The sequence below is a fragment of the Spermophilus citellus genome (assembly GCF_964194105.1).
Source record: "Spermophilus citellus genome assembly, chromosome: 4".
Taxonomy (NCBI): domain Eukaryota; kingdom Metazoa; phylum Chordata; class Mammalia; order Rodentia; family Sciuridae; genus Spermophilus; species Spermophilus citellus.
In genome coordinates this window covers 8,249,786-8,269,732 of record NC_138185.1, presented here as the reverse complement: position 1 = coordinate 8,269,732, position 19,947 = coordinate 8,249,786, and the positions used below count along the sequence as shown (strand labels likewise).

The 19,947-nt window shown below is 56.5% G+C and overlaps 1 protein-coding gene across 6 annotated transcripts in view; it reads left to right on the top strand.

Annotated features, from left to right (window-relative positions):
* Positions 1-10,274, top strand: part of NFATC2 (nuclear factor of activated T cells 2) — a 135,234-nt gene extending 124,960 nt beyond the window's left edge. For all 6 annotated transcript variants that reach the window (XM_081291060.1, XM_081291058.1, XM_081291059.1 and 3 more), the window contains one exon: positions 6,113-10,274. In XM_081291060.1, coding sequence (XP_081147186.1) covers positions 6,113-6,168 — 56 coding nt within the window. In that variant the 3' untranslated portion in view covers positions 6,169-10,274. The remainder of the gene's footprint in view (positions 1-6,112) is intronic.
* Positions 10,275-19,947: the final 9,673 nt, after the last annotated feature.

The window sequence follows — 19,947 nt, the reverse complement described above, 5'->3', positions numbered from 1 at the left end:
CCTTTCCTGCTCCCAAGGAAAGAGGACGTTCTGGGTCTGTGAGCCTGGGCAGGAGGAGACGGGAGGTGGCCCTGGGGAAACGCATGCTCTCCGGGGGCTCCCTCAACCCCTCCAGGACTGGCCTGCAGGGACAAATTCCACGGGGGGCGGGGGAGGCTCTGCACAGGGGACAGACAGACGGCAGGGAGGACAGAAGACCTAGCGGGCGGCACAGGAAGCTCCCATGTGTAGGCAGTTTCCTGTCAACCCCCTCCTCTCAGTCTCAGTCCTCCCTGGGGACGTTCGTGCTCTGTCACTTGACAGCATTCACTTGCTGCTGGGTGTCTGGATATGAAATGTGCCTCTGGAACCGAGGCTACAGCGCTGGTCTCCACAGGGCCCCCCCTCCCAGCTTCAGTCGCGGGTCCGCCCTGCATGACTGGGGCCACAGAGCCTGTGCACAGTCAGGTGGTGAGCACAGGCCTGGCAGTGCAAGGGTCACAGGCTGGTAGAGGACACATTCAGGTGGGCAGTTGAGGAAGTTCCTGAACCTTCTGTGCCTCAGCTTCTTAGATGCTAACACTGTGGTCCCGCCTCCTGCCAATCTCGTTAGAACACTAACCCAGCATGCAGCTCGGGGACACCCGATGGCGGCCTGATGGGTTGTGTGCCTCCTGGCTGCCGGTCTGTGGCTTTCTGTGGTCCCTTTGTCAGGCACAGAGTCTCTGATACCACCCAGGCCAGGTCCAGGAGTCTGAGGCAGACTCTCACTGAAGGCCACTCTGAAGTCCCAGGGAAAGCAGCAACCGGAAGCCGTCCCACAGCATACCCAGAAGAGCGGACAGCTCAGAACCATGTTTCCCAGTGGACGGGGCCGAGCTGTGCCCATGCTCCCCAGTGTCACCGCGAGGGCTTAGCCGGAGGGCAGTTGCTCCAACATCCCCCACGGGGAGTCCCAAACACGAGCAAGTATGAAGCATAGCGCCCAGGGGGCCCCTGCTTCTGCTCCTGTCTGGGTCGTCAGGGTGTAAAGACCCAGTGCAGGCCCAGCTCCGACTGGTCCCGACTCTTCAGACCCCACCTGCCACTTGGGCGACAGCCCATCAAGGGGACTTTTGCTTTCACTGAGTCCCTGCAGTTAGGCCAGGCTCGTCCCGAAGCCTCTTCTCCACAGTGTGTCAGTGACCAGACTCCTTGGAAGGGGCCGGGAGAAGAGGAAAGGGCTGGAGATTGCTAAGCAGAGCCTGGGGAGGGGTGGCCTTTCAGTGCTAAGCAGGAGTGGCCGGCCAGGCCAAGGCCAGCTTCCTCCCCAGCCTCCTCTCCTCGCTCCTGGGGAGGCCCTCGGTCAGTGGACAGTTGGGGCCTGGCGCGCTTTCTTGGCCTTCAGAGCAGATTCCCCCAAGAGTGGTAGGAACAGAGGCAGAGCCGAGAGCATTCCTGTGCTTCCTTCCCCAGGAAGGCAGGAGGGTCTTAGGAGTGGGCCCACCCGTGATGGTGGGCAGAGGTGATGGGCGGTGCCGAGCCCCTCCTGGCTCTGCCTGGGGCGTGGCCTAGAGGCTCTCCCGTCCCTCTCCCGTCCCTCCAGCGGTGGCAGTGTGGGATAGCGGCCCCCCCCCCCGGCCCCCGGTGCCTTCCTGCTTCCACTTTCCCAGGGGATGGAGTTTCAAAGTCAGCATTCTGGGAGAAGGGCCACAGGAGAGTCACCCCGAAAGGCCCTTCCTTGCACCTGGATAGATTGGTGCAACCCTGGGCAGCCGTCCAGGGGCTCAAGGTGGAGGACCTGTGCTGAGAAAGACGGGGCTTTCACAAAAGCGGAAACTCCGGCAGAGCGGGCCGCTGGCGGGAGGCAGTCCCGCTTGAGAATTCGCCACCAAGTCAACCCAGAGCCATCTGATGAGTGATACTAGTTGAGGCTTTGGTTTCCCCACAGGGCTGTCCCCCCAAAATAGGTGGGGAGAACACCCTTCTTTCCTTTCTGTTTTGCCACTGGGATCTAATCAGGGGCCGGCTGACTCGAGCTCCTGGGCCAGAGCTGGCCCCGCCTGTCTGGGTAAAGGAGTCTGACGGGAGCACAGCACATCCACTGCCGGTCACCGCTTCTGCACCCCAGCAGCAGAGCTGGACCGTTGAGGAGATGGCTACGGCCCCCACACAGCTAAAGACACCACCTGTCCCTTTACAGAAGGGGCCTCGTGGCCCCTGGTGCAGCCTGCTCTGATGTGGGCAGCCACTTTTATTAGATTATTCCTATTCTTCTTATCCACGGTGCCATGACCATCCTTTATGCTGGAAATATTGCCTCGTGCTTCTGCGTTTTAAAAAGTGTAGAATTTTCATGCTCTTTAAATCTGTCCGTCTTTTCTGGTAGCAGCCTTAGGGGTCAGACTTAGGGGTCACCCAGAGGTTCTAGACCCACTTGCTCTCGGTCCTGTCAGGCCAGCCCCTCTGAGGATGAGGAGGGTCAGGGACTCTGGCAGTGACCACCGCCAGCCTCGGGTCTGCTCTGGGGAAGCACGGGTTCGTCAGGCAGAGCACCTGCTGTGGCCACCGTCCCTTGCTTTTTCCCGAGTCACACAAGAGACACTGAGGATGACAAAGACTGACCTCACAGCACCGTCTCTGGCTAGTTGTAGGGCAGTGGAGAAAGTGGGCCCTGGGTTCAGACCCCAGTCTCCTTTGCCTGCAGTGACAAGTGGCGGCTCTGTTTCCCTACAGATTAAAGGGGATGGGGACTCTGTTACGGGGTTGGCGTGAGAGGTCCCAGGCGTGGTGCAGGCCCAGCCCCCAGCTCTGGAGAAAGGAGCAGGGTCACCTTCTTCTGCAGGGACAGGCTCCTGGAGAGCAGGGGAGCAGACGTCCATTGCCAGTTGGGGGACAGAGGAAAGCCAGCTCCCCAAAGCGGGAGACCTAGCTGAGGGGGCAGGGCGAGGAGCACCTGCGCACAGGGGGATGCCGTGCACTGTGCGGGGGGGGGGGGGGGGGGGGGAGATGTGGAAATCCAGCACTTGCCTCTCTGAAGGCATCAAAGGTGAAATAGGAGGCGCTTCTGGGAAGAGGTGGCGTTGGAACAAGTGCAGGAAGGAAGGTGGAGTCGACCGGGAGGGGATCTATGGGAACGGCCTGGCCCCAGCCGGGGAAGAGGCCGGAGGTGCCGTAGCTGGCACAGGGCAGGTGCCAGAAGCATTTGTTGGGTAAATGAATTGCTTGGATCTCAGGGTCAAGCCCGGGGCCATGCTCAGCTCCGACAGTGAGGCCTGAAGGGTCTCAGCCCTCTCTAAGGTCTGTGTTCTTATCACTAAGCATTCCCGGGTCCCCCGGGTCGCAAGGCCGGGGCTTCGTCCAGGCCCCGGAGCACGCGAAGCAAGAGAGTTGGCAGAGTGAAGGGACCAAGGGACCCCACAGGTCCAGGTGCCAGGAGCCTGCGTCTGAGCTTTGATGACATGGGTGAAGAGGGATCTGGTTGGGACCAGGACAGAGGGTGGCAGGGGCCCGAGATGGGCAGAATGGAAACTGGTGCCAGTGGAGCCCGGTCATCGAGGGAGGGTTGAGGAGGTGAGGTCAGAGGGGACAGGGGACTCGGGGATCTGGTGGAGGGCAGACCAGGGCAGGACTTCTGAATCTAGAGAGCTTGCTTAGAGGGAGAGAGCGAGAAAAGGGAGAGGATCACCCAGGGAGGAAGAGGAGGTGACAGGACCGAGTGGGGGGCTCTCCACCTGCTGAAAACCCAAGGCCACGGTGGACAGACGTGGGATTGATTCCAGGGACAGTGAGCAGCCTCCTGCCCCCAACATGCTGCAGAAGGAGATTTCAGTATAAGTTCCTCGGGGAACTCGGAGCCCAGGTCTGCAGTCTCACCTGGCCCCACGGCCACCTGCTGACATTTCTGTTCTAGAACTTTCTCCTTGTCTGCAGCCAGGGGAGGAGCAAGCTGAGGTTTCAGAAAGAAAAGGTCTCTACCCAGAGAGGTTTTGGTGGGGTCTGGACGTCTGAGCCCCCGAGCCACTCCCAGCGGTGACGGGTGACGGTGGCGGTCTCAGAGCAGAGCTCCTGCTGAGCTTCCAGACGGTTGCCCACCCCCCAAAGGTGGCTTTCAGGCAGCAGCATGGATCTCGTCCCAGGGGAGGGGAAAGCGGCTTTGCCTGCAGGAGAGGCTGCCCCTCGCGCGGCCCTGTGATCTGAGAAGGGCACAGGCTCTTGTGAGGCTGCCCTGGTGCCTCCAGCTCTGCCCAGGGCTATTTTTAGAAACCTGGGGCTGTGGAAAGTTTCCACCGAGGATCGGCTCCTGGCTTCCTAGGTTGAGAAAACAGGAAGGCCCTCAGGATCCGGGCTTTGAAAAGCTCCGCGTGAAGCTGCCCGACCCACCCCACCCCACCCCACCCCACCCCTCTCAGGGCACCTCAGCTTATCTGGCCCTGGCGGTGCCACACGGGGAAGCGGGGGTTCTTCATCCAGTCTCCAGCTCAGCCCCTGGGATCCGCTGGTGGCTGGAGCACCGTTCATTCAGTTGGTGCCGAGTGGCGCTGGGGAGCTGAACGGGCTCATGCCAAGGTCCTGTGTGTGCAGCCGCTTCCATGGGAAGCCTTTGTCCCTCTAGCGGTCCCGTCCCCCTCCGTGAGCACACAGCTGTCCCCTTCTCTCTCACACACTCCCTCTGCACACCAGCACCTGCTCCCAGGGGCACGTGGGCGTTTCTCTACTTGGGCCATCTCACCCAGGACCCTCCACAGCCCCGGAGTAGCCGGCAGACACACTTACAGATGGAGAAACGGAGGCACAGAGCCGTCGTGTCACACAGGCAGGTTCAGAGCAAGGACGTGGCCAGAGCGGGACTCCGACCCCACCCTCCGACACCAGGACCTTTGCCCTGCACAATGGTCCCTGGCTCCAAAGTGCCCAGATCCCGCGGGAATGTTCCTGGCCAGTGCGGCCAACAGGGCTGAGCACGACACGCCTCATGCCCCGCAGGCTTAGTGTCCTCCTGCCGCCCCACAAGGAGCGCAGGCCTAGGACTGGGGACATGAGGCCCAGGGAGGCGAAGCCACACCTCCAGCTAGGGGAGCTCGGAGAGGAGCCTGGCCTCAGCTCTTTAAAGCTGTGGGTGCACCCCACCCCTGTCCCCGACCATCCCAGCAGAGCACCAGGACCCTGGAACTGGGGGAGCCCGGCTGCACCAGGGAGGGGCTCTGGGCACAGGCACCCCCACACACACCAGCTTCCTATCTCCAGAGCCTCAGGAAAAGGCCCAGATGAGGGCCTGGGGGCCGTGGGAGAAGTCAGGGTCAGAGCTGGGGCAGGGGAGAGTGGCCTGCCTTTGATAGGAACCCAGAAGGGTCCCACTCCCCCCCACTTCCACCCCAGTCAACACACCCAGCCTCAGGGCGCACGTTTGCTGATCTCGGCAGTGAGCCAGCACTAGGGTGGCCATTTCCAAGGCTGCCAAAGGGAGTCTGTTGGCAAGATCCGTCATGCTGCCTGTGACCTCCGAAGACCCTCCTGGAGGAGCAGAGAGCTGGCCGGGGCTGGCCTTGTGCCCCTGGTGCCCTTTCAGAGCTCCATGCATCCTTAAGGGGGTGAAGGTGACCAAGCCCCCAGGGTCCCTCTGAGGATACTTTCAACTTCTAAGGCTCACGACCAGCGGGGAAGATCCTACTTGTGCAGAAATTAATAGAGATTTCACTTCAATTGATGGCTGCTTACTTGCTGTCCTTTAGGGGCTCCTATATTTTTATGGGACACAATCACGTAATAGGTGTTTCTGTAGGAAAGGAGTTTGGGAGCCTATTGCACAAAACGTTCTGATCCAGGAAAGCAAAACATGACATAGGAAGGCATTTCTCATGCTAAAAAAAATGGTCAAGTGTATCATCACGAGGAGCAAAACATACTCTTTAAAAAATAGCCTGATGGAGGGGCTGGGGTTGTGGCTCAGCGGTAGAGTGCTCGCCTAGCACGTGTGAGGCCCTGGGCTCGATCCCCAGCACCACATAAAAAATAAGTAAAATAAAGGCCTCGTGTGCAGCTACAACTAAAAAGTTAAATAAATGTTTAAAAAGATAGCCTGAGGGCGGTTCTGGAAAACTGATCTGTGTTTTCAGCGCTTCTCATTGGTCTCTCTTTCCTTTTCCTTTTATAGTCAATGAAATTATCAGGAAGGAGTTTTCAGGACCTCCCTCCAGAAACCAGACGTAGAAGCAGCCATCATCACAAGACATTCGTGCCTCGGACCCCCACCTGGAGCCCTCGCCGCCCTTGCTTCTGTCCCTCTCTGTTCATCTCCTGGCCAGAGGCCCCACGGGAGCCATGCTTGGGCCAGCTGCTGGCACAGGAGCTTGCCGCCTCTCTCTGGAAACGCCAGAGCACCTCTTCTTTTGAATTTCGAGTCCCAAAGACCATCCCGGTTGACCTTCACAGTGACCCATCTGGATATCAAGTGCCTGCTGACCAGAACCACATTGTGAATGTGGCGGGAAGCTGGAACTGGAGGGGAAGGGCTGGGGACGAGGTGGGCCCCGATGGAGCCCCAGCCCCTGCGTTCACTTTTCCAGGTTCTGGGAACAGCTCCTGGCCCTTTTGAGGGAGACAGGGCCTCAGAGCCACCAAGGGAATGTGGCCGCCGAGTCCAGCTGACGGCTGACGAACCCCACACCCTTGAGGCCGAGACTGGACCGTTGTCCGTGGTGCTCTCCTCACGGCGGGCCACAGTGGGGGCTTTATTTTGGAATTTTCTCCTTCCAAAGCAAACGGCCTTGCCCAGACTAGATCCCCAGTCACGACTGCTCGGTGTTGACGTGTACACGTTTGTTATTATTATTATTCTATGCTTCAAAGAGCTGGCCAAGGAGGCTGGGGGCTGAGCCTTCTCGGCCAGTAGCTCTCTCCCCCTGCTGCCCACAGCCAGCGCTGATGCCGAGTGTCCCGGATGGGGCGCTGCCCGGCCTGCTGCCACTGTGCTCCTCGAGAGTCCTCCTCGTCTTCCTCCCGGCCAGCACACTCACGGAGTATCTAGGAGAGCCTCAGGCCTGCGTAGTGAATGTCAGGGACGAGGTGGAAGGGCCACAGCAGCAAGAAAAAAAAAAGTGCAAGATTTTCGTTCAAAACACCCAAGTGCAAGATCAAAAAAGGGTTGGATTCCCTCTCTGCTCCAAACTCAAGAGTAAAACAGGGAGCCTCAGGCGCTGGCCCCCAGGATCATGGGTGGCTTTTACCTGAGTCCATTTAAAGTTCCCCTCGACCCCAAAGTGCTGGCCCTAGCACCCCTCCTGCATGAGCAGAGCGTCCAACAGCAGCAGGTCTGTGTGATCCCCAGGTGCACAAGGCCCTGCACAGGATTGCTCCTTGGGTGCCATTTCTGCAAATGAAACCCTGGGCTTTCTTGGCAGGTGGTTATCACACAGATGTGCATGATTGCATGCATCGCAGGCATCCAGGACAAGCTGGGCATTCTCTCGGCCGTTCAGTTGATTCCTTAGCAATCAAACATGAAGTGAAAATATCCTCAGCCTGTACTCGAAGGAGTTTCTCAGTCCAGTCTGCTAGGGAAGGCCTAGGAGGAGAGCCTGGCTGTTAAACATGCACAGTGGCTTTTCTAAGTCCCTGCTGTCTTGTCCGGGCTAGCCATGGGTAAGCCTTCCCGAGAGCCGGGCCCGGCATGGCTGGTGCGCTCCACAGAGGATGAACACCCAGTTCTGCTCTGTGCACCCAGGGGTGTGGACCTTCTAGGTTGATGCGTAGCATTTATTTCTCCTACGAGCAGCAGACCTGATCACCCACCCCCTGCGGAGTCGGGCAGAGTCCCTTTGATGTGCAGAATGCCAGGAAGAAGCCGAGCACCGCCACAGAGCTTCTGCGATGCCGAATTCTTCCTCATTAACAAAGAAAAGTCCCCTCTAGCAGCTTTACCTAAGGGATTCCCTCTCCAGCAGTACTTACTTTGCTGGGGCAGAGTTTCAAGGGCTGGCCGAGTGGTCTGCTGTCACTTGGCCTGGCTGGGAGCCATTTTTTGCACATGAGGGAATCAAGCCTTTCCTCAGTTGTCTGAATGTTTTACCCAAGTGCCTTCCTGCAATTGTCGCAAAGGAGCTCGGCTTCCCCGTCCATGGGGCGAGAGAGGGACTAACACATTTTCCAGCCACCTTCTCACCATGGTTGCAAAAAGGGCTTCCTGGCAGCTCAGATGTGCATGTGTGCGTGATGCACAAATAAACCCCCCTCTCTCCAGGACTGCTGGAGACAAAGCATTTTCATAGCAACTGAACCGAACAGCAAAGGAAAGGAAGCGTTTGTCTAGAGACACAAGCAGGCCAGAGAAAGTGTATCCGGAACCGACGGCTTCAAAGGTTTTGTACGTCGTCGTCAATGCCAGGAGGAAGCTCGGCCGAGAGTAAATCGTGCGAGAAATATTTTCAGCAAGGGAAGAGACAGTAAGATCCTCCAAGAGGACGAGACAGTAAGGGCGGCTAAATGGGAAAGATGGGTATGTCGCAGGTGTCAGAGGGACCCCAGTCAAGTCGAGGTCTGTACATGCCACATCACGGCCACGTACGTTATGTTGCCCTGGCAAATCCGTCAGGTTGCTGAATGTACTGTTCTTCTAAAGTTTGCAAGTCTTCCTGCGTTATACAGAAATACTGCTGCTTGATAATATATATGGCAATCCAGATTAATTAGTATGTTATTAAATTTTATTTTCTTACCTGTATTTTTATGCTTTTTTTAAATCTGCCCTCAAAATATTGCATTCCTGAATTAGAAAATATTTATAAATGGTCAGAAATCTTTTTAAGTGTCTCTTTTTACATATATGTTGATTATTTTTCTGTAAGAGAAATGGTGTATTCTTGAAAACTTTTTGTAAATCATTCCAGGAAACAAACCAAAATCCCCACATCTGGGCCTGGTGGGTGCTTAGGGTAGCAGGAGCCAGCACCTCAGACTAAGAAAGGGGACGGTTCTGTGGAAGAAGAATCCATCCTTTTCTTAGCCGAGAGTGGTGCTTGCTTTCTGCAGGCCAAGCCTGGGTTTTGTCACCCAGAATCGTAAATAAACAATCTAGAAGGTGATTTTTTTGATTTTTTAAAGCAACAACAGAACCCTGCCTGCGTAGTAATGGAATCCAGAGAGTTCCTACTGACAGGGACCCCAGGTGCAGGCTGATCTGGACAGAGTTGACCAAATCGGAGTCCTGATAGGTGACCCCATATGCATTATCCACAGGACCTCCGCAGTTTTCCCACACGGACGTCGCCAACGACAAACAGAGCCGCTCCCTCCAGGAACGTTGGAGCGCTGCTCTGCAGACCTGCATCCAGCAGCCAAGACATCTGTGTCAGCGGGCCAGCCTCGGCCAGGGCTGGAGCTGTCACTCGGGCAATTGGAAGCTGATGTGTTCCGATTGTCGCTCGGGACTGAAAGAGGCTGTTTATCTTCATGTCACAAAAACCACTCTCCACGTGCTTCCTGTTGTTTGGGATTGAGGGGCTGTCGGAGGTCCACTTGACAACTGTGCTCATTTCTCATTGACAAGTGGCACGGGGGTTGTGACGTTCTTGACAAGACGGGTAACCATTCCCCAACTCGTGTTCTGGAGGGATAGCCCTTCAGGGACCTGACACGTCTTAACCTCAGGTCTCCCAAGCGGGGGATGTGGGCACCATACCAGTTTGTCACACAGTGAGGTTTTCCCGCAGTCCAACCACATGCTTAGAGGAAAGCAGTGTCCGACCCTCAGCTCTCCTGGGGCCCTCAAGTTATAGCATTACTGTCTTAATTCACTTTCAAAACAAAACAAAACAAAAAATAACTTTGATGATTGGCAAGAAGGGTGCTTCCCAAACAAGCCCCTCCAAAAACACAGTGTGGTCCTGGGACTCTGTTCACCGCTGTCCTCCTGCAGCCGCGGGCAGGCGCGGCTCCCCTGCCAGGTCGGGGCCGGGCGGGGCTGGGATGCAGAGGACGCTGCAGCGTGTGAGCAGACGCGCCCAGCGTTGCAGCTCGCCTGAGCAGAGGTGGCCGTGGGCCCAGCAGTCCAGCTTCTGGACACCCTGGCCGAGAACCTCACTGGCCGCCATGGCTCCTGCAGCTCCCAGGGGAGAACGCGTGGGGTGGTAATGGGGTTCTCCAGACATCAGCGGCCCCAGCAGCGCCGTGCTGGAAGGTTTGAGAATCCTGACTAGCCGAGGGGTTAGAATACATCACATTCCTATGCAAAATGGTTTTTAACCTGCAGTTTAATGTAGTTTATTTTTGCTATATGTAAAGTATTTTTATACGGCTTGTATTATGATAGTTGAGCAATAAAATGGTCGAAAGCAACAGCTGCGCGGGTGTCTGTCTGGGGAGGGCGCACTGGGCACGGTCTGCACTCTGGGTCCATAGAGCAAGCAGCTTTTCTTGGGAGTTCATTTCCTCTTCCCCTCAGTCTGGAGCGATGGTGCTGTCCACTTTAAGTGTCTCAGAGCCATTTGTCCAAGGTAGCAGAGCGGGAAGGTCCAGCGGGGTCTGATTCTCCCTGACATGGCTCCTCTGTCCCTTGACCCCTTCTGAGGGTCCAGAAACTCTAGATTCATGATGTCTACCTTAGGCCCCTTCCAGGGGCCCCAGAGCATCTGTAGCTAGCAGGGCTGAGCCAGGACTTGGGAGGCCAACAGGGCTGGTGGGGAGCACCTCTGACCATCAGCCCCACAGTTAGGTAGTACGAGTACTAGAAGTCTCAGCTGGCTTCCTCCTCGGGGCGGTGCTTTGCCTCCCCTCGCTGAGCTCCTAGGACATTTAGAAGAACCTGCTTTTGTTTTAAATTCTTCCTGTTGTTCCTCCACCTCAGAGCTACTCTTAAACCCCACCAGGGAGAAGGGCCCTGACCAGGCCCTGTCCCAGGGAGCCGCCCCTCCCCACCACGGCTCCACACTGGGGATTCCTTCCTGGGGGTTTCCTAGACTCTCTTCTGGTGCCCAGAGCCAGCAGGACCCCAGGGGCGGGGGCAGGACCGCAGGGGCAGGACCGCAAGGGCAGGGGGAGGACCCCAGGGGCAGGGGCAGGACCGCAGGGCAGGCCTGCATGGGTCCTGGCAGCTGGAAACGCCTCTCTTGATATGGCCCAAGTCCCCCCTCTGCTGGCTGGGACCAGCTGTCCCCATCTCTCCCCTTCAGATGCCCTAAAGCACATCCAGGTGAGCAGATGGCACCTGGTGCCTGCTGCAGTGCTTTTGTGTGGGTGGGATTGAGAGAGATGGGCCGCCAGAGGAGGACTAAGCGCAGAGTTGGGGTGGCTCAGAGCATGGCGAGCGGGAGCACCCCCCCCAGAACACCCAGCAGGCCACACACCTGGGGGCCACCTGCCCTCGTGAGGCGACTGCCGCAGCTGCGGGCTGCTCTCCTTTACCTTCCTTTCCTTCTTCCGCTCCCAAAGAGAAAACCAGAATCGTCTTCATTTAGCAAAGAGTCTCGGGCTCCCCAGGTGGACAGTGAAGACAGCAGTCCCCACCTGCCGGTGCCCAGGTGCACGCTCCTCTCTGGCTACTGATCCCCCAGCTCCTGGTTTAGCGGACGATTTCAGACTCACCCAAGCTCCTGACGGAGCCGCGAGCTCCCCTGGGACCTCATTTTCCCACCCTCCGGAAGAAGCCTTTGAGCTCAGACTAGATCAAACCCAGAAACTCGGGGGATCCAATATCTGAACCTAAGTGAAGGCAGTACACGCTGGGACAACTTGGGGTGACCTGGCCAGGACCTCACTACCCTGAAAACCCCCCTGGCTCTGCGCAGCGGGGTGCAGTTGTGCCCTAGGAGTGGGACGAGGCCACTGGCGCAGCCGCCCCGGGGGACTGAGAAGACCTGTGCAGGGTCCCCGCGTGGGGACCTTGGGCAGGACCAGGCTTCGGGTGAGACAGAGCTGAGGACGCGGACACCCGGAGGGCAACAGCCTTTAGGAAACGAAAGTGAGGAGCCCCGCTGCTGTGACAAGCGGCAGGGGTCACGTTCGCTACAAACCTCATGACATTTTGTGGTACAAACACAAATGAGGTCAGAGCACACTTTCTCCAAAAGGGCTTCTCGCTCGGCGCCGTCTCGCCCCACCCTCCTGGTGACATTCAGACGCCGAGCTTGGTGACGCTCCCTGTAGAGTTAGCACCAGAGACAGGGCACCTCACCCCACATCCACCGGATGATCCCCACTGTCCAGGACTCCTGTGGCCCGGCAGCTTCAAACTCCGACACCGTGCTGGACCCCAGACGTGAAGCACAGTGACTTTTCCAAGGACCACACCTATCACTTCAGGGGTCCCTAAACTTTTTTTTTTTTTAAGGTGGAGGCGGGGGTCGCAGGTCCCAGCCTCTGGGAGATGCTGACACATCACCCCACACTGTCTGGGTTCCTTCTGGTAAAGTGTCAGAGGCCCATTTACACCTGACGAAGAGCCCCTCTGCTCCCAAGGCTCTGGAGAGCGCCTGAGGAAAAGGCATTTGGGGACAATCTTGGCAGAAGATTTGGCAGACACCCACAGGCACCACATGCACACACCTGTGCACTGTCCCCGCGTGGTGACCATGAGCATGTCCAGTTCAACACCCCCTCATTTCCTGATCCCTGCCCACCCCTCCTTCCCCATCAGCCTATGGCAAAACTGTGTAAAAGCAGCTGCCTAGTCAAAATCCTGGGAGACCCCTCCCGGGCTCCCCCACTGCCCTGTTCCCCTCTTGGAGGCCCTGTTCCCCTCTTGGAGGCCCGCCATGCCTCTTGCTCTGTGCCCCTGGAAACACCCTCATCTTCTGCCTGGATGACAGGGTGGCCCCTCTGGTGCATCTGTCCTCCCTGCCCACGTGACAGCCATCCTGCACTTAACGCCTCGAACCCCACCACCCCCTGCTTCAGTTAAGCCCCCCGCCGCCGTCCTGGGCGTGCAGGACGATTCGGACTCCAGGTGAGGTGGCCACCCTCCTCCCGCCTACCACCTCCCCACGCTCACCTTGACTTCTCCTGTTGTCCTGGCTCAGACCACACCCTCCCTCCCGTCTCCACGTCCCCCAGTACCCGAATTCCTCCCTGTTCACTTCTGTAAACATCATGTGCTCAGAGGACGGCCCTGACCCCCAGGTGTCATGTGGGATCCGCCCCACGCCCCTTGGCATGGTGTGGACACTGTCCTGCTTGGATACCCTGCACCTTGTCCACCGCCTCACACCTGCAAGTTCAGGAGGGAAGGATAGCGCCGGTCTGCTCAGATGACATCCCCAGGCCCCCCGCCCAGTAGGCCCTCGGTAACGGGGTGTTGAGTGATGGACATGCCTGACTTCCATACACAAGTGGCCCCGAGAGCAGTGGGCTCTGGAATGTGTGGGAAATCCATCGCTGCCCGATACTTGATGCATTTTAAGACCCAAACCATGAATGCGAGAGACCTTTCCCATGTGGCTGGCTGGACTCATTTCTGGTCACAGGGCCCTGTCTCCAGTCTGTCCCTTCACTGCAGCTCCGTGGGTCCAGAGCTGCCAGGCCACTGTCCACCTCCTGAAGGCTGCCGTCACCTGTGGCCCCCCTGCCTGTAAAGTGCTCGCTGCCACGGCCCAATGGCTCCTCGGGGACGGGTAAGAGAAGGGCAGCCGGCCAGCTGCCGTTTACAAGCCAAACGAGAGCTGCCGCCTCCCTGGGGGAGTGTGTTTGACAAGGTGAGAGGGGGATCTTCGCGCCAGAGCCGAGCTCCCCGGGACGGTGCCGAGGTGCGGGACTTGGCCCACACCACCTGGTCCTCCCCAGGTGGACCTTCCGCCCGGGAACCACCTTCTCATTTATCCTCCACAGGATGTAAATGAGCCAGGGCGGCCCCAGGTGCACGGTCCCTGCTCGGCCCTCCCTGCCTGGCCTGGGCTCCAAGATTCAGAGGCCCCAGGGCAGGTCTTCCTGACGTCCCCCGGGGGACACCATGGCCCCAGCACTGCCTGGAGTAGGTCGGTCAGGGCCTCCTCTGAGGGCTGGAAAGCGGGGTCCAGACCCAGGCCCCCCGTGTCCCAAGGCTGTGGCTTCACCCTAGGACAAGTTTCTATCACCATTTTCCCCCATTCATACCCAGCTCTCCAGGCCCCCGGCCTCGCTCGCATCAGCAGCGTAAAGCAACACAAACCCACAACCTTACAGATTCAGAGTCGGAGGTCCAAGACGGGCACGCAGAGCTAAGCCAGAATCAGCAGGTGGCTCCTCCTGGCTTGGGGACCATCCTCTTCCTGTCTTCTCTGGGCTCCTTGGGAGCAAACGTGGCCGCCTGCCCACCTCGACTCCAGCCAGCAGTCCCTGGTGCCCTCACGGTGCCCGAGTTGGCTTCTAAGGGCTGTGGTCACCTTGGGCACACCTGGTCCTCCGGGCAGGCTTCCCACCCACCGTGATCCGCAGTCACACCTGCAAGCTCTCTTGCTGCCAGGCCACCTACCCACAGGTCCCCAGGGTTTGGAGGGGGCCAGGGGTCCTGAACCCTTTGGGAGCCCCGGCCCTGGCCCTTGGGACGCCTCTCACGAGCACCACCCTCTTCTCCAGGCACAGAGCCGTCTCCCTCCAGCACCTGATGCAGCCACCCAGGCGGCGAGCAGGCGGCTGCCACAGAAGCACCAACGGGTGGCCTCCTATCACTGCCTGAAATCGAGAGTCCACATCTCCATGTGCACTGGCTGTCCACTCCGCTGGGCGGCCATCTCCTGGACTCCTAGCTGAACCCACCCTCTCCTGCTGGCCTCACTGCCTATTTCTAGAGGACAATGGAAGCTTCTGGAAGGGACGCTGAGTGCTCCTGCTGTGGCATCTGCCCTTCCCAGAGGCTCTGCTTTGCCCCAATGCCCTAAATGGGTGTTCTGCCCCTATCTGGGGCCACCCCATGCCCTCACACCTCTCAAGAAGTGGCCAGGCGTCCTCCCTCAGAATAAACGCACAGCCTCTTCTGTTTAAAAAGACGGTGGACCCCGCATCCCCTTCCCCTTTTCTTTATGCAAAACTCCCATCCCCACCTTTCCCAACGCCCCCCCCCCTCCGCTTTCACAATCTCCATGCCCGACGCCACCTGGGACAGACTGCCGGCCCCTCCGATTGCTAAGTGCAATGGCCGACTCTCCCCTCCTCTCCCTCCCTCAGGCTCCTTCCTGGGTGGTCATCCTCACCCCGTCCTCCTCTGCAGCGGGCGCCCTCCCTGTTCTGGCCCTTGCTCAGCTCCCCGACGGCAGGATCCCCGGCCCTCATTTCCTTGTTGATCTCACCCAACTTGGCGGTTTTGAACGCCACCTGCGGGCTTAGGGCTCCCAGGTTCCTTTCACCTGCCTGGATTGCCCTCTGCATCCCAGACTCCATCACCGGCTCCTGCGGGACAGACTCCACGTGGGGGTCATTGATTCCACCCACTCCACACCTGCCGTGACTTCTCGTGACAGTGACAGGTCCAAGGCTCCCAGGCCATGTCAGTGACTCAGCCAGATCCTGTCACCCAGCAGGTGGCAGGATGCGAGGTCAGAAGGAGCTCTGGAACTTCTCGTGCTCACACCTAACCTCCTGCATGTCCCCTCCCCCGCGCCCTTCTGTCCCAGAATCCTTCCTGTCAGTCACAGCTGCAGGTGTCCTGCTGGCGATCCCACGATCCCATCCTCGGGGGCTTTCCTTCTCTCACTGTCCGCACCCCAGCTTCAGATCTGTCAGAAAATCCCGTCGGCTCCCTTTCAGTGAGACCCGAGCCTCAGCACCTTCTCTGTCCCCACCTGCTGTCATGGTCACCTTCTCCTCTGGCACTGGTGCATGGTGGCCCCTTCACCCTGGGCTGTGTCCGGGATGGGAGGTGGCAACCCTTTGACGGAGCTGTGAAGCCAAGGACAGACACAGAACGTGACCCGGCATCATCTGCAGTGTGCCTAGGCAGGTGCCACGTCATCCCTCCTGGGCTGCCTTTGAGGCTGCTGCCCCGTCCCCATCGCACAGAGCTGGACATGGAAGCCCTGAGAACCGAGGTCCAAGCACGAAGCCCTTCCTTCATGCCCTCCACAAATCCGTGGGGATACCCACCACGCCCAGCAGTGGAGGGACAGACTGGACCCTGGAAGCACAGAGACAAGGCCATCAGTAACGGGTGCCAGGGAAGAGGCAGCCAGTCAGCAGGAGGGGTCAGTGGGCAGTTAGAGGGACGGGAAGGCGTGTGTCCCGGACCCGAGCCCCACGGTCCCCTGGAAGGTGAGGCTTCTCACTGTCCCATGAGCAGGAGGCTCAGGGAGCCGCTGGCTGGTGACCACACAGACAGAAGGGGCAGTTAGGTTTCGGACCCACAGTGGATATGCTGGTCACTCTGCCCTTGCCACCAACAGAGGACCAGAGGCCACAGTGGGCACTTCCCCGAGTCTAGAGACCTTTGGGTGTCTTGGTGACTACCCCAAACATGGCCAGGGATTTCCATGTTGGTCAACAAGAGCCAGCCTGGGGAGCAAGGGGGACAGACGGGTCAGGGGAATCTAAAACCCCGAATCTGGCCAAGAACACGAGTGTGGAAATGTGTGTTTTCTCCCTGTGGAAATTGGGAGCCGTAGGAACCCAACTTCCCTCCTCGGCCAGGCCAGGCTGGCGTAGGTGGCCTCTGCAGTCCAGTGTGCCCCTAAGTGGCCACAGCTGTCCAGCTTTCTACTAAGAGACATTCAACAGGTATCATGACCCCCCAAGTCTCACCTTGTTAACAGTCTCCCCCCAAACATCTGGTTTCCAAAGATGTGTCCTGGGGGCCAGGAGGCACAGCGGTGAGAAATGCTGGACCTGGAGGCCGTACCAAGGTGAGCCAGAGGGAGCCTGCCGTGGAGCCCCACTGCCCCCTAGAGGACCCATCCCGAGCCCAGCTGGGTGCTCCTCTGGCCAGGGGCCTGGCTCTCACTGGACCAAGAGACCTTCCCTGCCCTCTGGCCCCTGCCCCAGGACAACCCTCTGCCTGGCCTCAGTCTGTTTGCTGAGGTGACGAGATGTAGGATCCCCCAAACTTGTGTCCTGGATTGTGTGCTGAAGCCCGGGGACTCAGCTGCCCTGTCTGGCACCATGGCAACCTCTGTGGGAGGCGTGAGGCCTCCTGAAGACCTCTGGAGGCAGGGATGCCGGGTGCCCCGGCTCGATGCAACAAACCCATCTCTGAGTTGGAGCGGCAGCAGGCACGCAGGGCTGTCCAGTCTGCTGTGATGAAGACTTTCATGGTTTTTTGTTTTAAAAAATAAATATCTGTCAAGCTGTCAACCAGGACTCTGGCACATTCTGGGCTGGCCACCGGGGGCTTCCCTGGTGCACTGTTGTGTGAAGGCAGGTGCTTGTGCGATGTGCGGGTCCCCAGGGAGCTCACTGAGGCTCAGGGAGACTCGGGGGGTTGTCCTGTTTTACTCCCAGGGAAACCAGGGCAGGGTGATTAGCCGCCTGCCCAATGTCACACGGTGGGGGAGCTGAGCCTCGGGCTCCAACCTGGGCAGTCTGGTCATACCCTTGAGCCATCTGCTTGGCATCTGAACTGGTCACCCCGAGGACTCCATCTCTGATGTCAGGGGTTTCTCTCTCACAGGGGAGGGGAGGCAGGAGCCCAGCAGGTATTTCTGGCCTCTTCTGAGTCTCAGGACTCCACCCACCTCTCTCTGCGTCTAAGTGGTCACTCTCCAGTTCCTATGCAATGGCCCAGAGCTGTTCTCTCTCACCCGATGGGCACTAGAGCGCCCTCTGCCGCCCTGCGAGACAGCCATGGTCTCTGAGGGCACCTTTCAGCACCCTTACTCCCCAAATTGAGCCTCCAATGCTTCTGATGCTCTTAGGGTGACAGATGTGTGCTCGGAGCTGAGCCCCGTCACCTCTTTCACGGCACAGTAAAGTCCTCCTAACCTACCTGGTTCCTCGTTGACCCTGCTCCCAGAACTCACAGCCGTGAACTTCACATGACCCCTCCACCCCTGCTGGACTGGGTCCATGAACACAGAAAGAGGACAAAATACAGGGGCTGTTTCCAGGAGGGGGGACTGCATCTCGACGATGGGAGGGAGAGGTAGCAGAGAGAGGGTCAGAATCTATACCTGCAGTCAGAAATCCATCAATGTCATTCATCACATCAGCAGACTTAAAAACAAGAATCACGTGAGAATCATCTCAATAAATGCAGGAAAAGCATTTGCCAAAATACAGCACACCTCCACGTTCAAAACACTACAGAAACTCGGGATGTAGGAACGTACGTCAACATCATAAAAGCCATCTATGCTAAACCCAAGGCCGACGTAATTCTAAACAGAGAAAAATTAAAAACATTCCCTCTAAAAACTGGAACAAGACAGGGATGACCTCTTTCACCACTTCTATTCAACATCTCTTTGAAACTCTAGCCAAAGCAATTAGAAGAAAGAAATTAAAGGGAAAAAAACAGGAAAGAAGAATTCAGACTATCACTATTGCCAATGACATGATTCTATATTTAGAAGATCCAAAGAATTCCACCAGAAAACTTCTAGAACTAGTAAATGAGTTCAGCAAAGTAGCAGGATATAAAAACAACACCCGTAAATCAAACGGACGTGTTCCTATACATCAGCAATGAATCCACTGAAAGAGAAATTAGGAAAATTACTCCATTCACAATAGCCTGAGAAAACAAAATAAAATACTTAGAAATCAATCTAACCAAAGAGTTCACCTCTACAATGAAAGTCCTCTACAATGAAAACTACAGAACACTAAAGAAAGAAATTGAAGATCTTAGAAGATGGAAAGATCTCCCATGCTCTTGAATAGGCAGAATTAATATTGTCAAAATGGCCATTCTACCAAAAGCATTATACAGATTTAATGCAATTCCTATTGAAATCCCAATGGCATTCCTCATAGAAATAGAAAAGGCAGTCATGAAATTCATTTGGAAAAATGAGACCCAGAATAGCTAAAGCAATCCTTAGCAAGAAGAGTGAAGCAGGAGGCATCACTATACCAGACCTTAAACTATAACACAGAGCTATAGTAATAAAAATGGCATGGTATTGGCACCAAAATAGCCTTGTAGACCAATGGTACAGAATAGAGGACACAGAGACAAACCCACACAAATACAATTATCTTACATTAGACAAAGGTGACAAAAAACATCCACTGGAGAAAAGATAGCCTATTCAACAAATGGTGCTGGGAAAACTGGAAATCCATATGTAGCAAAATGAAATTAAACCCCTACCTCTCACCCTGAACAAAAATCAACTCAGAGTGGGTCAAAGACTTAGGCACTAGAACAGAGACCCTGCACCTAATAGAAGAAAAAATAGGCCCAAATCTTCACCCTGTAGGCCTAGGATCTGACTTCCTTAAAAAGACCCTGAAAGTACAGGAAGTAAAATCAAATATCAAAAATGGGATGGATTCAAACTAAAAAGCTTCTTCTCAGCAAAAGAAACAATCATGTGAAGAGAGAGACTACAGAAAGGGAGAAAATCTTCACCACATGCATCTCTGATAAAGTATTAATCTCTAGGATATGCAAAGAATGCAAAAAACTTTACACCAAAAAACCAAATAACCCAAGCAATTGATGGGCTAAGGAATTGAACAGACACTCCACAGAAGAAGAAGAAATTGATCAACAAATATATGAAAAAATGTTTAACAACTCTAGCAGTTAGAGAAATGTCAATAAAAACTACTCATCCATCTCACTTCAGTCAGATGGCAATCATCAAGAATACAGGTAACAACAAATGTTGGAGAGGATGTGGGGAAAAGGCACACTCACACATTGCTGGCGAGACTGCAAATTGGTATAACCACTCTGGAAAGCAGTGTGGAGATTCCTCAGAAAACTCAGAATGGAACCACCATTTGACCCAGCTATCCCACTCCTTCGTTTACGCTCAAAGGACTTAAAATCAGAATACTATAGTGACAAGGCCATGTCAATGTTTATAGCAGATCAATTCATAATAGCTAAACTATATATATGGAGAGTGTATGTGTGTGTGTGTGTGT